This window comes from Emydura macquarii, unplaced genomic scaffold (genome assembly GCF_026122565.2).
Source record: "Emydura macquarii macquarii isolate MOO-44397 ecotype Brisbane River unplaced genomic scaffold, CSIRO-AGI_Emac_v2 contig_1644, whole genome shotgun sequence".
In the NCBI taxonomy this organism is placed as follows: domain Eukaryota; kingdom Metazoa; phylum Chordata; order Testudines; family Chelidae; genus Emydura; species Emydura macquarii.
In genome coordinates, this window is record NW_027131781.1 from 23,382,109 (window position 1) to 23,399,817 (window position 17,709).

The window sequence follows — 17,709 nt, forward strand, 5'->3', positions numbered from 1 at the left end:
CAGTATTTCAGAGGTAAATTAATTTGTATTTGTATATCACATTTGGGCAAAGTAAATAATTACAGTTAAAAACACTTCATGTGTTAACTGAAACTTTTCTAATGCCAGAATTAGTCCAACATATGCCAATATTTGTTTGCTAAATTATGAAACTCCTATGGTTTAACTTCTCTAGTGAGCATTTTATTCTGTTTGATGTCTGCAAATCAGAATTTTCTGGTCCAAGATCACATATGTTAGTGATGACTAGATCTTTGTGAAACTTTCATTCTGAAATCATATGAGGCTCACTTCATTTGGAATTTTATTGCAAACATAAAACTCATCCCGATTTACTGAAAACTCCAAATACCTTGTAAGTAATTCTGGGCGGACTTAAGGTTTTGACTTCTCTTTTGGATTGATTCAAACCTGGAATTCGAAGCAAAACTATGTGATGTGAACCCCCACAGGAATTATAACTGAAGAGAGGTACAACAGTTCTGGCCTGGAAGTACAGCAATGGTCAGTACATCTCTGTTAAATGCAAGGGTTGCTCAAGACAAGCCATCATGAACAGAGGCCAGCTGATGAGGTGTCATATGATTGCCTACTGGAGACTATGAACATGTATACATGGGGACATTTATTCTTGAGTGTCACACATGAAGTTGCACTGGTATAACTATAGTGATATAATTATACTGGTATAGTTATGCTGATAAATTACCCCATGTAGAAAAGCCATTAATAATGCAATGCGCCTGGTTTATTCTGGAGAAGATGAAGGTTGAAATAAGATCTTGAAGGAAGTTCTTCTAGGAAGGTCTAGATAATTTAACATTCTCATAAGGTTGCTAGGGCATCCAGAGCAAAGTGTGACTGCAAAAGCGAAGCACACACATTCCTAGTTCTTAAAGGGGCTGTTGCCTCTTTCTGCTTCCCTCCACCATTGTGGAGTGGAGCATTTATGCACCCTGCTCAACCTCCTCCTAGAGTGCTTGGGGTGGGGCTGGAAAACAGCTTGTCATCTGAGCATTTGCAGGGGCTGCAGAGGAAGTCTGTCCTGCTGCTGCTCTTCCTGGAGCTCTACCAGACGCCTCAGCATGTCTGACTTATCCCTCATAATATGCAACATCTCCTCTTGCATTGCACACTTCTGGTCCTGGGCTGATTTTCCGTTTTCCATGTCCATGTTTAGTTTTTCTGACAATGACATCCTTCAGACTTTGAGCTCTGTCAGCAGCCATGGAGGCATTCATTAGTTCATTGAACATGTCATCCCGAGTTGTTTTTCTTTCGCCTTCTAATCTGGGAAATGCACTCTGCAGGAGTAGAAGCTGGGGTGAAGGCCAAGCTGTCCACTTTAAGGCAAGCAAAGCATAAAGTTTCCATTGTTAGTTGGTCTCATGGATGAAAAGGAATGTTACAATGTAAAAAGAACTCCCCTTCATATTCACAAGGCAATGCCAGACCCGCATACCAATCTGGGCCTATTGCATAGGTCGGAGTGGTGTTCTAGCCATGGTAGGTATGGGGCCCTTGCATCGTTATAGGGAAGTTTCTGTAGCACTAAATTCCCCAATCCACGCTTAACCAAGGAGCAGGTTCATTGATCCTTCCCTTTACCATCCCAAAGACCAGTTTGGGAGGAGGTTTTCCAAAGGGATTGGAGGAGGGTGTGGGTGAAGCGTTGCTGGAGAAAACATAGGGGCACCCTTTCCTGGACCCCTAACACCCATGACAACAATGTCATGGCTAGGAATTGTCTCTGTTGGGGCCCAGTACATCGTCCATGTCAGGGGAATAACATGCAGTGACTATATTGGTTGAGTACTGTAAACTTGCACCGTCTTCCCTAGGTGACCATGTGTGATATCAGTCTCCTGAGGGTAACAGGTAGAAAGGGAAGATTTGCTGCAAGCATCTGGGTACAGGCCTGGCCCTTATGCTGCTCTGCTGTGTTCTGCAATGATGCCTGCTCATTTAATAGCAGAGTGGCGGGGAAAAATGTCCTAGCATGTCGGAAGAAATAAGGCTGCCTTTCCCAGAAACCTTCTGCAAAGGATTGCAGAGTACCTACGTGAAAGTTTTCTGGAGATATCCACGGAGGATTCTCGGAGCATCCCTATTCACATAAATAGTCTGTTCTGGGGGTAACCCTATGCTTAAGTGGATCAACACCCAGGAAGCCCATCCCCACAAACTCACAGACTCCTTTTTTTGCAGAAATAAAAAGCTGGACTGGGGCTATACTCACAGTTGTCATTTGTCATTTGAAAATATGGCAGTCTCATGGGACAAAAGGTCCTGCCATGTCTGCCAAATCTGTCTTGTCATTTTGGATCATTCCATTTCTAAAACACAGAACTTGTCATATAAACTTGGATAGAGTTTGCAGTTGTGTACCAACACTAATGACCATAGTAATCAGTTCTTTGAGTAGGTGCAGCTGTGTATTCCACTTAGGTGTGAGTGCTCCCAGCACACCAGAGCTGCAGAATTTTGCCTAGCCGTACTCATAGATGGGGAGCGCTCATGCCTTGTGGCCATATCCCCTTTCTTGGTTATATGAGGCAGCACCATCCTGACCCTCCTCAATTCCTTCTTACCAGCTCTGGCTGGAGTCGGAGCTTCTCTGTAGTCTTAACGTCACAACCTCTCACTACTTTGGTGTATTTTTCTAGTTTTATATGGTTAGCTTCGGGGGAATGTATGCCAAGGCATTCCCTTTGTCTGGCCCTTGCCAATCAAGACTCTTGTCACTGATGCCTTCTTGATAGGTTAGGGAGTGCATCTGGGGTCACCAAAGGTTTAGGGCCTGTGGTCGGAGCAGGAACTCCACAGCATATCAATATCCTGGAGCTTTGGGCCATCTACAATGTCTGTCTCACTTTCCTAGACCTCATCCAGGCTTTGATAGTTCATATGCTTACTGACAATACCACTGCCATGTATTTTGTGAACAGGCAACGCTCCAGGGTGTCTCTGCCAAGAGGTGATCAAGTTGTGGCAGTTATGCATCGATAAGAGTATCATTCCAATAACTGATCACTTGCTCGGGGTCCAGAATCATCTCACAGACCATCTCAGCAGGAATTTTTGTGGAATCTTGAGTGTTGTCTGAAACCCAGTGTTCTGCAAGTCATCTTTGCAGCATGGGCCACTCTGATGATTGACCTGTTTGCTACAAAGGGCAACAGGAAATGCTGCCTGTTCTGCTCTTGTGGGGGCCTCAGTCCAGGCTACTTAATGGATGCCTTCCACTTCCGCTGTCGGTTGTCCCTCCTGTAGCTTTTCCTCCAAACCCAATCATTCCGCAGGTCATTCTCAAGCTGAAAGTGGATTGAGTCAAGCTCATCCTCATTGCCCTGGCATGGCTGAGGCAGTGCTGGTTTTCCGACTTTCTCGTGCTATCGATTCAGTCTTCCATATCTCTTCCTCTCCATCCTAACCTGCTCACATTTCTTCCTCTCCATCCTAACATGCTCACATAGAATCACAGTCACACTTTGCATCCTACACTCAGCTTCCTGCATCTCATGGTGTGGCTGCACTATGGTTGAATGAGGAGTAAGAGCAATGTTCGGCGGCTGTTCGATAGGTCCTACATAGTAGTAAAAAATCCTCTACCAGGATGGTGTATTCGGCAAAGTTGAAATGTTTTTCAGTGTGGTCATTGGTCCATGGAGTTCAGTCAACACTGGCTAGTATCCAAAACATCTTGGAGTATTTGCTGCATCTTCAGTCATCGGGCCTTACACTTAGCCATTTGAGGGTGCATCTAGTGGCGATCTCAGTCTTTCATCAGCGTTTTCCAGAACCATGGGTAGCAAGATTCTTGAAAGGAATACTTTGTCTACATTCGTCCATGTGGGAACTGGTTCCCTTGTGGGATTTTAACACGATCTTAGTGGTTTTCATGGGGACCTTCATTTGAGCCTGTGGAATCCTGCCCTTTTCCATACCAAGCAGGGCAACATACCCCAATACAAAGAAAGAGACAATGTTTCCAGCAAGCCACCTGCCATAGTAGAAGGCATTTAAAAAGTCTTGATAGCTAACTAAAGATTTATTAACTGAGAAAATGAAATAAGCTAGTAAAAGATGAAAGCAAATAAAATACATTACAGTTGGATCAAAGTATGTATTCCAGACCTATGCAGAGATGTTTAATCTGCTAGTTTTCTATAAGTCTCTCTGGGTTTCCCTAATAGTTTTTTAAAACCTCAGTCCTTTTGTTCAAAATTTCCCCTGACAGAATTCATCAGTGCAGAGATGGGGTAGGAAAAAGGTGGCCAAGGGCCTTTGTTCTCCCTTTTTATATTTTGCCCCTTTTTGCTGAAAAAAATCCTTGCTGTGTCATAGAGTCAAGCAGTTCCATGGTGTATGTGCTTTGTGATTAGTTCTTCATATGAATGCAAATTTTTGCTTTCACCTTCTGCATACGTGTCATTTGAGGAATCTTTGGGAATGACATGCAGGGCCTCTGGTTTACAGTTCCTTTGTTATTCCTGAAGAGCTAACCTGTGGGCATTTCTCAGACTGAAAACATTTTTGAGTTACAAACATATAGCAGAATTTCATAATTCCATACACAGTCAGTATGCACATTATAATCAGAGAATAATATTCAGCAGATTACAATTTTTCCAACGATACCTCACACGACATACTTTGTACAAAATTTATCACAATTTTGTAAATGTGATGACTCTATTAGTGTAGATGGTCACCTTCCCCATTAGACAGCATCACAGGGTATACCTGGAGATGGTGATGAAAAGCCATCTGGAACAATATGTTATAGGCTTCCAATTTTGTGTGTGTAACTGGAGTAGCTCCCCACCTAGACCAGCTGGCATCTGCTGAAGTGACTGCAGACTTGGCAGCATAAAATGCCAGCACTGGGTATGTGGTCAATAGATTCTTTATACCCTCAAAAGCTGCTCCTGTACTCTATCCCAGAGCTGCATAGACTGTTTTAAGTATTTCATAAAAGGTTTGGCCTTTAGAGGACTGATTTGATGTGAATTGCTCCAAATTTTTATCATACCAAGGAACCACATCAATTCTGATGAATTTCTAGGTGGTGGCATTTCAGCTATAGCTTTCACTTTTCTGAATAATTTCTCAGAACAAATCCATATGGTATCTGGGCTGATGTGGTGAGATTTTCTGCATCCAATAGTGTAGAGTGCTATGGGCCTGCCAAGCTTTTAAAGTGATAGTACTGAATGTATAAAATACTTATTTTACTTGTGTCTAACAACTCCTACTTGTTACATAAGCCATCTAAATATGATGATTTTTCCAGTCTTTGTAATTTACTGTTGCACAAATATTTGTTTTAAAGCCTGCCTGGAAAACTGCATACTTTAGTCAAAGTTGTTTATCATTTGGAGTAAGAGTCTCATTTTCTGGAAAGAAAATGCTGAGTCTGGTTAATGTGAGCAGTATGATTCATGCTACTTCAAATAATTTTGCATGCTAGGTATTTTATTTGTTTGGTGCCTGATGGTTGTTAGAGGCAAATTGCTTCAGCAGAAAAATGTTCACTTTCTTCTTTTTTTACAGCAGTGCTCCCATTTCACAAGCAAACTATAATAGAATATTTGTAGTAACCAATATGTTAATAACCATGCATAGATGGTGTTCTAAGTGGAGTTAGACATTTTTCTATTTTACGTAGTAATTTGTAATTGTATAAAATGAACAAGATGCACTTTTGCTTTGAAGGCAAAAATTTGAACCTGTGAAGAATTGGCATTTAAAGTTGTTAATTCTCTAAAGTTAGCAGTCTTCATTTCATATTATCTAGCTCATCACAAACTTTTTAATTTAACGTTTAAGATTTTGCTCTAAGATTTTCTTAGCTATGCACTATTTCTAAATACACCAAGAGTGCTGCAATTCAGCAATATTCACTGTTAAAGCAAAATGCAGATTTGGAATTTGTGTATTCTGATTTATACCAAAAGATGTTACAAAATACATGTATCATTTGTGTGCAGGAGGGTTTCGTTTATTGGTTGCTAAATAAGCATAAGCATTTTCAAATGCTTCAAATGTTGTGAGCTTTTTACAAAGGGGTTGTTCTTGGTTTATTAATCACTGTCTTCAGATTAGGATTTGAATAGCGTGTTTGATATTTTTGAGCACAATAGTATGTGGTTTGTCACACTTGGGACAAGTATCTAGTTAAAGCTTTCTATTGTCAGAGATTCTTTCTTGAATCTTTCCACTCTTCGTCAAAGATTGACTTTTTAAACATCTTTGATGCTGAGTTAGCACTCAGGAGGCTGTTCCTACTCAATTTTAATGTTAATTGTCAAACATCAGAGGCATAATAGAAACCTCAAAGTTACATTTTAAGGATGGATGCCCTAAATACTTGACTTCAGTGACGAGCAGTATGCCTTGTGGTGTTTTCCAGGATTGGGACTTTAATTTATAAAGATGGTATTAGTAAGTAATAAATTTTAAAAAGAATCACATCAATCCCACATGCTTGATAAATATGAGAGTACAATGAACACAGACAGGTTAGAATATATCAGTGAATAATTGTGTGGGGGATATTGCAGACTCTGGCTTCTTTTTGAGTGTGAAACAAATGATTGCCTGAGCTTAAGTTTAAAACCTAAGAGTGTAGCATCTTCCACTTCCATTCCCCCTTCCTCCTCATTTTTTCCCCTCTCTCATATAATCTTTCACTTATTCCCTATTCCTTTTCCACTCTCCCTCATTTATTCCATATCCTGCTTTCATTATTGGTTCCTCTTAACCATTTGCTTTCCCACTCCATCCCACACACCATCTCTCCCACTTCCACTGTGTGGGTGTGAATAAGAAATGGTGTGGGATAGAGCAAGGAGAAACTCTTTTTCCATCTGCCCTGGATAGCATGAGCAAATACACAGAATAAGGGAGCCTTGGAACACGATTTTTTCACTCTGCTCTGCCGCCATAAGCATTGGCAGCGGTCAGAAAGGGGAAGCTCTAGAGAATGTCTCCACCAGGTTGCTTGTACTGAAACAACCAGGGTAAGGGGCGGCCCTGGATTGTGTCTTCTCCTATTCAGCCAGTAGCGCTGAAAACAACTATAGTAAGGGGAGCTCTGAAGCTCTTTCCCACCCCTTTATGCTGTTGCCTGGGAAGTGGGCTGTTTTGGGGAACAATGGAGCATATTTTTTACTGTTGGCCGTTGCTACCAGAAGTGGCCAGATTACAATGCTTCTCAATCTATTTACCATTGTGGACCACATATGCAGCTCTCTATGGGTTATGTGGCCACATCCATGCAATATATATACTATCTGTATGGCTCTGAGAATGTCACATGGGTTGCAAGTGGCTCGTGGGCTGAGAACGGTCATCAGGTATTGGCTGCGTGAGTGTTCTCCCAGTGTATATTCTGTCCCAGCTCTGCGCAAATAGCCAATAAAGAAAACCACAGGTTTGTTGCCGATGAGACACAGTAAAAAGTGCCCTATACGTGCTACAAGAACACTTAATACATGTATGCCTAATGGGCCAGAGTAAGGATGGAGCCCTGTAGTACCTTGCCACATCTCATAACCTCCATCCCCAACCAGCAACATAAGAGAGCAGCTGTTCTGCATGATGAGCACAGCTCTATGTGTGGTGCCTGCAAGCAAGGGACACAGCCACACAAGAGTATGGCTAAGGGGGAAAGTCTGGTTTGTTGCCTTTGGGTAGGTTTAGTTGAACTTTTTGTATGGTTAGAGTTTCTCCTGAGATGATAGTTTTAAGGGATGAGTATCTGGGCATATGTGAGTTTCCAGGGTTCATTAAATCAATCATAGTTTAAAAACTGCAGTATTTCTGTTAAATTTCAATATGTTAGCAAAATAAGTTATTGCCTGCATTGTGGTTCTCAAGGGGGAAAAGTGTCCTAAATAGCTCTGAATTTTTGCTTCATTGAAAACTAAACCAGAGTTGCAGTGAACCATCAAATGCTGGTTTCTTGAAAGCCACTGAGTGTTCTGGTTAAACTTGGAACTCGTTGCTGTACTACAGAATACCAGTGAAAGTATGTGTGCCATCGCGTGCATTCCTTTTAGTTGATTGTGTGGTGGCATTTGTTTCAAATGTCAATATACCCTAGTAGCTCCATTGATTCTCCCCACCAAATGATTGATTATTTGAGACATCTCAAACTACCCTTTATTAAAGGTGGCAACAAGTTACATGAAAATACAGTAATCTGTTGTGAATTACTTAGTTTTAGTTTCTGTATTTCATGAACTTGATTTTTTTGTGTGTGCACCCCAGCATGCGCTTGTTCTCTCTTCTCTGGGCATCTGAATATAGGCTTCATTTTATGCCTTGGAATTGTGCAGGAGTGGGGGGTTAGGGTCTTCAGAATTTCATTTATGATTATTATTCTGCTGCCAGCACTCTGTCTTTGATTTTCCCATTGTTTCTACTGTTTTCATCTGCTGTTAAGGCACCTTCTCTCTATTTGGGAGAGTAGGATGTAACTCTTCTCAGGTCTGGTCTACACTGCTGGTGAAATTTGGCAGCAGCTGACAGGAGTTACACAAGCTATGCAGAGTAGCTTGTGTAACTCCTGTTGACTTCATAATTTCTGTTTAGCACGCCGTCCCCACTGCACTGTGCCCACAATAAATGCGTACCCGGTGACACAGCACTATGCATTTTGGGGAGGTGGTTTTATTAAATCAACTTCTGGATCAATTTAACCTGTCTTCACTGCCACTCAATCGAACTGGAAAAATCGATCTGAAAGCAGAAAAATTTGCCGTTGTCAGGGGAGACTGCCTAAGATTGTGGACTGTTTTTTGTATTGTGACTCAACCAGCATGGGGTGCAGTTGTCATGTTAACACCAGAGTCCAAATATTTTACCTCTTCAATTCTATATTCCAGATTCTTAGGTAACCACAGTCTGGACATCCACTTTTATATGTCAGCTTACTGCATGGCATCAATTTACTATGCTACGTCTTTCTGATATCACTTTTCCAAATAGTACTGCCAGTATTAGAAATGTTCATTTTGCTTATAATAGCTTGATGGCTATAACAATGTAAAAAATATATCTGATTTGTATTATGGAATGCTGGTAGAATAAAGGGTGACAGTTAACTATATAAAAAAGTATAGGACCATAAGCCTACTTTTAACTGGCAATTTGCTTTTTGTAGATAGCACGGGGGCTTCAGGTTTTGCTTTAGTGTTGTGCTGACAGATATTTTTCATGTAAAATCACTAGCCATTTCAAAAATGAGTTTATTTTAGAACTTTTTTTCTTTTCCCTTGTAGGAAAAACATCAGATAGAGGTCCGTTTCCACTGTATGGCAGAGATCCAGGATTACCAAGTTGTCAAGTAAGTGTGATGATCATTGAAAGGAAGTTGAATTATCTTCATTCATTAATTAGTTGAATACACTTAAACATTGCAGGCTAATAATAATTCTTAGCTAAGGCTGAAAAAGTGGAAAAAAGAGAGGAAAACTTTTTTATTTTACTCTTCAATTGTAGAATTAGTTTAGTGTTTTTGAATGTAAAAGTCTAATAGCACTGGCTTGAATTTGGCTTTGTGAGAGCTAGAGCAGTCCAACTACCACCTCACAAACCTTTTGTGTGTGGTGAGTTTTGTGCTTGTGAAAGGGGAAGTGATTCCACAGTTCTGGAGACTCGAGTCCTTTATATAACAAAAGAATTTAACTCATGTACTATGAGTGCTATGTATGTTTGGCAACTTGCTTCCCCAATACGCTTCACCCTTTCCTAGATGGGATCATCTTGGACTGAGTCATTCCAATTCTTGGCCTTCTTGCCAGCTGGTGTGATTGTTCATTGGAATTAGACTAAGGAAACCCAATTTATTTCCTATAGGCCACCAAACCATCAATTTCCAATAACTACTGACATAGGCTGGATTTGAATAATAACCTGCAGGACAAAGACCCTATATCTACAAATCCCTTGAGCCTTCTGGTGTTTTTTTTCCCCCTCTGCCTTTGTGTACTCTTCTGCCAATGTGCTTTCATCCTGACCTGTAATTACTCAGGTTTTCTAGTCTTGGACCAAGTTTTTCAAAAGTGACTAGTGATATTTGGGTGCTGCTGTTTGTGGGATCCCCAACGTCAGATTTCAGAAAATGCTGATCATTCACCACCAGAAAAATGGGAACCTTTAAGGTGTTTCAAGGTGTGAACCCAGAAACGGAAGTACTCTGTAAATATCAGCCTTGTTTTTTATTGAGCAGACCACTAGTGAGGCCAAATTGTCAGTGGGAGTGGAACATGCACTCATTGAGTTCACCAGATTAATTTTCACCTGGGACCCAAGGTATAATTTGAATTCAGTTTTCTATAGGTAAAATGTTGGTAGTGTATGTAATACACTGCATTAGCAAACTCTCTTATTTCTTCTGTTTAATGTTAATATTCCTTAAGGAAGTTAATATCCTCAGATTTCTAATGTTTTTATTTAAAATTCACCAACTTAATCCTGTGTTATTTCTTATTATAATTGGTTTTAATGATGTTTAAAGTAACTTGTTTGCTGCAAGCATATTTCCATTTAAGAGTTTCAATATGTTCATTTTAGATAGAAGGGTTTTTTTTTTCCAGGTGTAGCTCATAGCCAGAACAATTTACAAAACAAATTGTGTTAGTTAATCCTTTTCTGAAAAGTAATGTGATCTGCAAATGTTTACATTTTCTAAACTACACCTTGCCAGTACTTGTGAATTCATGGTGAAAACCAAATGTTGTGCCAAAGACATAAATAACTAGTTTATTCCATTTTTAGTGTTAGGAGAGAAATTCATTTGTGATTATTTGTTTTCAGTGGGAAAAATATATTCTTATTTTCAATGAACATTCTCGTCAATTTGAACTAGTGTTTTCAGGAATGTCTGACTGTGGAAAAACTTAGCTCTTGGGTTTGACACTTGTCCAAGTCTTTAAATAGTAGTTTGTAAGGCATGAAAAGGCAACACCATGTGGCAATACTGATTGTAGCACTGCTTCTCCTATTAAGTAAGGGTCATCTTGATTCCTCTACTCCTTCTCTTCTCTGCAACACAGATGTTGCAAACAAAGATCCATTTGTATCTGTTCTGCAAAGCTCTCATTAATATTCAGTCTCCCAAAAAGCTGCATATACATCTTTAAATGCAAGTTATGGGTTTGCTAGTTTAGATTATTGCTAGTCTAGACAGTGGTAGTTTGTATTAACGTTATTAGTGTTGTTCAGACAAGTCAATATGCATAATATTTAAATATTTATAATTTAAGGTTGATATTATTTTGGAAGTAGGCTAATTTCTTTATTACTTTCATTTGTGCTAATTTTTTGTATTGCAGAACAGGTATATAATAAAAATATATAAAACTCTGTTTTGTTCTGCAGTGGGATGAGGTTAACTTTGCTTGTAGTTTCGCTTCAAGGAAATTGGTTCTGTATATCCACTTCTTAGTGACTCCAGTTCTCCATTTTATTTTTATTTCTGTAGATTAAACTATTTCAAAGCCAAAATCTTCTTTATTCTAATCTTTTTATTTTGTTTTGTTAAAAGATTATTTTAGGATTTTCCATTCTCTTTATCTCCCTCTGTCCTCTTTTAAAAGTTGTAAATAAAAAAGGGAAATAGTTTTTAGTAGATTAGATTTCTCTGTTTTTGTTTTGATCCCAGTTGTCTTTTTTAAGGTTTTGTTTTGTTTTTCTTTTATAAATATGAGACTTCCTAATGTTTACAGGGATTCTGTAAAATACTGTAAAATCTGTTGATTTAATTATTTCCAGTGTGACAGTCAAGAGCTTGTGCTTTGACTTGAACTTCTCTGCAAGATGCATTATACAATATCTCTAATGTTGGAATTGATCAGCTTGCTGATTTAGATGCGATGGTGAAGCTTTTGTAAAGCATTGCAGTGTGACATGGATCTCTGCAGACACGTGTTTCTAACTCAAGATTGTGGTTACAGCGATAACTGGTGAAAGTGATGTGTAAATGTAATGGGATTTTTATTTGAGTTATTAGTTGAACTGGGATCTGAATGAGAATTTTCCAGCAGAAATAGTAATATGAAATGTGTAAAACTTTTAGTACTGTTTTAAATATAGTTAAAATTTTCAGGAGTGCCTTAAAGTTCCATTTGCAAAACAGACTTGGGCATTTTGGTTCCTAAGTCTTATTGAAAGTCAGTGGAACTTAAGCTCTTAAGTGCCTATGTCACTTAGGTGCTTTTGAAAATTTTACTCTAAATCTTCAATGGCATGTTTAATTTATCTTCGTAAAATTTTTAATACAGTAAAATGTATATGCTGAATGTTGAAAGCAATAGAGAACTATTAAGAAATAATTATAAATATATGAAATTACTTGATAGGGAACTTGAGCTTTCAAGATTACTTTTTGCTAAAAGTTTTTAAGATGCTTTTCTGCTGCCTCTCTCAGTATTAGGCTTTTGGGGCCAATCACTCTGTTTTTGTAGCCCAATACTGCAAAAACACTTGTACGTAACATTTTCATGTGAGCTGTTGTTTCATCTCAGTGGCACAACTCAAGTGTAAAGTTATTTTCCTATATAAATGTTTGCAGTATTAGGCCCTTCATTTTTATCTCGTGTTGTGTGAAGATCGCCAGTACTTAACAATGCCCTGTAGGCTTTTTTCCTCAATTTTGATGCAGTCAACTACAGTTTTCCAATTTTATCACAAAAACAATTTCCCCAAGACAAACAAGTTCTGTGTGTGACTTCTGGCATTTAACCCCATAGCAAATTGGTTTGTCCAAGTGTGTAGTGTCCTGGTTTAGTCTGCTTCCTTCCTTTTGGCTTCAATGCATGTTTCCTCTCTCCCTCTGGATCCTGATATGTCCTGCACCTTCCTCTCTCCTACAGCTTCTCTCCTTTGAAAATTTAATATACACCTCAATTAGATACTAGTAAGATGGTTAAATTGAGCCTTAACCAAACCAGCCAATGATTGTCATTGTTTTTTAGAAGAATTCCAGAAATTGTGATCTATTAATAGAATAAAATGCTACGCTAAGCCACTTTACAAAAACACCATATTTGGGGTCTCTTTAAATTTGGTTTGTGTTTATATTTTTCTATGTAGAATCACACTATCAATTAAGTTTTTAATTGTTTCTCTGTAAACCTTAAACAGTGCTTTATTTTTAAATGAATTCTGATAATAAGGGAAAGTGGCTTTTTTCATCAAGTTTATATGCGGTTAGACTGAAAACTACATGTTTGATCAGTGAAATGAGCAGAGACTACATTTTGCATTTTGAATTGTGAATGCGTGGCTGGATTTTAACCATTGTCAAAAAAGTATCTGGAGGTCAGTGCACATATTTAACCATTCAGATTTTGGGTAATTATAATAAGCAATCAAGTCTTCATTAACTTTAAAATGCACCTTAGGTAAATGTGGAGGTCATAAACAATGTAATTGTATGTTAAAGATCCCAGCTGTAGTTGGATTAATTTTTATTTATACGGTAACGTTTTGCACATATAGAAAAATCATATGTTAAAGGTTCTACTTTAGTAAATCCAGAAAATCATGAATGAAAAACAGAACATAGTGATGGATTTTCTGAAGTGTAGAAGTATATTCATTTTATACTGTATTGAATGCTATCTAGACTTTGAATTATTACCAAGGTTCAAGAAAATAGACTTAAAAAAACTTGAAGTATAATAAATGGTAGACAAGAGATGAAGATGAAATCAGCAATAACTCAATTTAAAATGTAATATGTTTGTGAACAGCTCAGTTGTTTTGATATACTTAATAATTCTATAGGTTGTATGTACCGATATAGATAAGACATTCTAATTCTTATAAAATACACAAAGAGAATGAAATTGATGATAGCCATATAAATCTATGAACATGATTGTTGAAAAATATGATGTGGAAGCAGCTACATGCTGTGATGGACTAATTACATTTTACGCAGTGTAAAATATTGTAAAAGATTTTATGCTGTAATGCTAGATGGATTTTTAATTTATTTGTGGCTGTTAGTATTTTATAAGTGTTTTGCCTATAGCTAATAACAATGTTTGTTCCAGAAGCTCTATGTTTTGGATCAATAAAAATAGAAGAAAAAATCAATAGCAAAAATAACAGTGTTTCCAGTAATATGCTACACCAGTTTATCTTTAATGGCCCATCAGTTATGCTATTGCCATGAAGCTAATGTGAGGTGACTCATTTAGCAGCATATTATTACATCATTTGAACATGATGTAAGGCACATCAGGCATTATTAAATTAGCCTGAGTTTTGCAATATGTCAGTAACATTTTATGCACATTAATAGCATAGTTAGTGTTACTTATGGGAATTTTATCTCAAGCAAATATGTTTAAGGTAGATTTTTACACAGTTGTTATTCTTTCTCGCATTCAATTTATTCCTATGGTGTAAATATTACTATCTGGGGTTTGGGAGTTTTTTTGTTTAACAGGGATAGAATGCACACTACAAGGGAATGCTAAATGCAGACACAGTGGTCTGAGTGCTACCTTGTAATATGTTTTATAGTTCATAAAATCACTTTAAATATAGCACTTATTTAGCTTGTCCCTTGAAGGAGAATTTAGCTAGCTTTTCATTTTCTGTAAAACTCAGATTGACCAGGTGGATCATCCTCCTTGCTACTTTTTAATATGCAAACATCCTCCTCATCTGGATCCCAGTCATGAGATGGTTGGAGTGTAAGCTCACGGTTCATTCAGGCTGGAAGATATTATAATTAAATAGAAAATAGAACATAAGCACTAGCTATTGGAACTGATTCACTCAGATTTTTCCTCTTTGCTGTATAGGAAATTGATGACCTCTATGCTAACCTGTGCAGCATAATTCACTTCAGAATTTAATGTTGCCTCATTGTCTAAAACTCTGAGCAGAGCATTGAAAGTAAAATGCAGATATTTGTAAGTTGCATTGACCTTCATGTTATTAAAAGTGCCATAAAAACTTTTGTGCCACAGCTTTTAATAAGGTTACTTTTGAGTAAAGAGAGTATAAGAAAATAGAAGTTAAAGATGCTTTTTGTGTTAATTCTTGGGCAATTTGTCAGTTTAATCACTTTGGCAGCAGCAACCAAGATTTGATTGCAAAAGCAGATTACTTTGTGTAGTCAATATTTTGCCTCTTTCAAAACTTCAGTAGGGTTTTTTAGCAGAGCGCAGAGAGTGCAGATCTTGGAAGCACTCTACTCAATTTTGTTCAAATGTTGTGGGAACTCCTTTATATTTTGCAGTATGAGGGGGAGAAAAATCGGTATGTACACACACTCCAGAAGGTGAGAGCACCCCCAATCTTCTGTCTCGGTAGAAAGGAAAATAAGACTGAGAGAAAGAAGCCAGGAAATAATAGCCTTGGGAGAAGATCTGAGAATGTAGCTTCCTCAAAGGGACACAGTTTCTACATCTCTTCCCCCAATTCAGTTTTGTAACTCCTATGATAAGTTTATAGTTTGTTCACTGAAAAATACAGTTTGGGATTGACCAAAACAATTTGTAAATTTGGGTCAAATCTGGTGAATAGTTTTGGATTAAAAAAAAAAAAAAAAAGGAAAACTTTTTAAAAAGTCAAAACATTTCATTTTGATATTTTTGAAATAAAACATTTTCACTTCATTTCAAAATGACATTTTGTTTAGAAATTGAGATAGATTTATTTAAAAAGCAAGAAAGGAAAACAAAATGAAACAAAAGTATTTTGAGTAGAACAAAACATTTAGTTTGACCTAAAACAGAAATGTTTTGGTTTTTGTGGTTTTGTCACCAAACTGAAAAATCAATTATTCACTCAGCTCTAATAATCAATACTTCGTGAAAATAACTATTCACGAAGAATTGCTAAGGGAATACTTGGAAAATTTGGAATGATGTTACTTGGATTACTTATCTTGACATTTTTTGTTTATTAAAGAAATTATCTAAATAGTTTTCTGAAACACTGACAATTTATTTTTGAAAAATCAGACAAAACGGGGGATGACGATGTGTGGACAGACCAGTGTTGGGCTGGAGGAATAATCATCTAGAGGATAACAGAACTATGAGCAATAAACAACATAAGTTCAAAGAAAACCTGCAATAAAAACTATTGTTTTTTCATAGAAATACAAAATTAGTAGAGGAACAGAATGCAGACAATATAAAGATTTTAGTAAAACATTAGATATATAGTGTCTCATGACATCTTATCCTCAAGCTAATTCAGGCTGGCTTGGATATATACATTGTAACAAAACTAAAAACTATTGAAAAATTGAGAAACAAGAGAACAATGAGAAACAAGAAACACTGTTTCAAACTGAGAGTTTTTAGTGGGGTTTTCCAGTGGTTTATTGAGTCTAGTGTTAATATTTTTTTAAAGGGCTAGAAGGAAGAGTAACCAGCACATTAATGAAATTCAGAGATAAGAAAATTGGGAGGTAAGAACACAGATGTTAGAAATATAGCCAGAGAAGTCAATGAGGTTTACCTGCATAAATGGAAAATGCAAGATCATGTGTTTGGGAAAACACCAGAAACACATGTACTTTAAGTGCAAGAAACATGAGAAGCAGAAAAGGTGGAAGAGATATGCAGATGATTGTGGACATCTGGTTTGATTTAATTTTTGCCATGTTGACCAGCAGCAAAGGTGAAACTTAAAATGACCTGAATGATAGGAGAAAAGAAAATCAGCAACACAGTTCTGTTTAAAATGTGCTTATGGACAATTTTATTGCTCAGATATAATTGTCTTCTCTAAGGTTGTATGTGAACTTCTGGAAAAAATTGTTGTAGGCTATGTCAGGTGTGACCAAGCCACTTTCGTGAACGACATAGGTTACACTGATCTAAATGCTGGTGTGGATTGACACCTCTCATTGGAGTTGGATTAATTAAGTTAACAGGCGAGTTTATATATATATATGTGTGTATGTATATATATATATATATATATGTGTGTGTGTGTATGTATATGTATATATATATGTATATATATTTTAAGATTAAGTTAATGGGGGGAAAATGCTAAATATGTATAGATTGTCTAAGGGATTAATTTAAGTGGTGATATTACACCCTTTAAGCATGCTAGACTGTTATAACAGGAAGGGGGAGGAATTATGTGAGGTGGTACAAAGGGGCATTAGTTGGAATACAAGGAAGACATGAAGAGGCAAAACTCAGCACATTCATAAGTCTGTTAGATGGAATGACCTAAGTCTCTAATTTCTTGAATAAATCTCAATACTAAAACCCCCAATATCAAAATGGGTTCTGTTCAGTAGAATCTAAATCTAGATACACAATAAATAAACTTGAGAAATATGAGATAAAGTATAATATACATACTGCAAATGTATAGGTATGCACACCCTTTATACACAGACAATTTTTAAAAAATAGAATATGTGTGTAAAAGCCTATCTTTATCTCCAGACTTTTTTATTTCAATTTTTCAAAGTGAATTCAGTGAAAGATACTAATCTATAACAGCATTGGACACTGAAGTTTTTTATCCACAGGGCAGGAATTCAATAATCAGCAGTGTGGTCAGTTTCCCTACCCATCCTTGTTTCAACAGTATGTTTTAACCTGCTTTAGATGGACCTATTCTAAAGGTTGAGAGGATTGCTAATGTTCCATGTTTCCTTCATTGGTGATTTTGCTAACACTACAATTGGTGCTAGTTACA

At 37.3% G+C, this 17,709-nt stretch overlaps 1 protein-coding gene across 23 annotated transcripts in view; it reads left to right on the forward strand.

Moving 5' to 3' along the window:
• The window catches only part of TCF12 (transcription factor 12), a 273,293-nt gene that overhangs the window by 169,583 nt on the left and 86,001 nt on the right, over positions 1 to 17,709 (forward strand). For all 23 annotated transcript variants that reach the window (XM_067555900.1, XM_067555916.1, XM_067555903.1 and 20 more), the window contains one exon: positions 9,291 to 9,355. In XM_067555900.1, the coding sequence (XP_067412001.1) occupies positions 9,291 to 9,355 (65 nt within the window). The remainder of the gene's footprint in view (positions 1 to 9,290; positions 9,356 to 17,709) is intronic.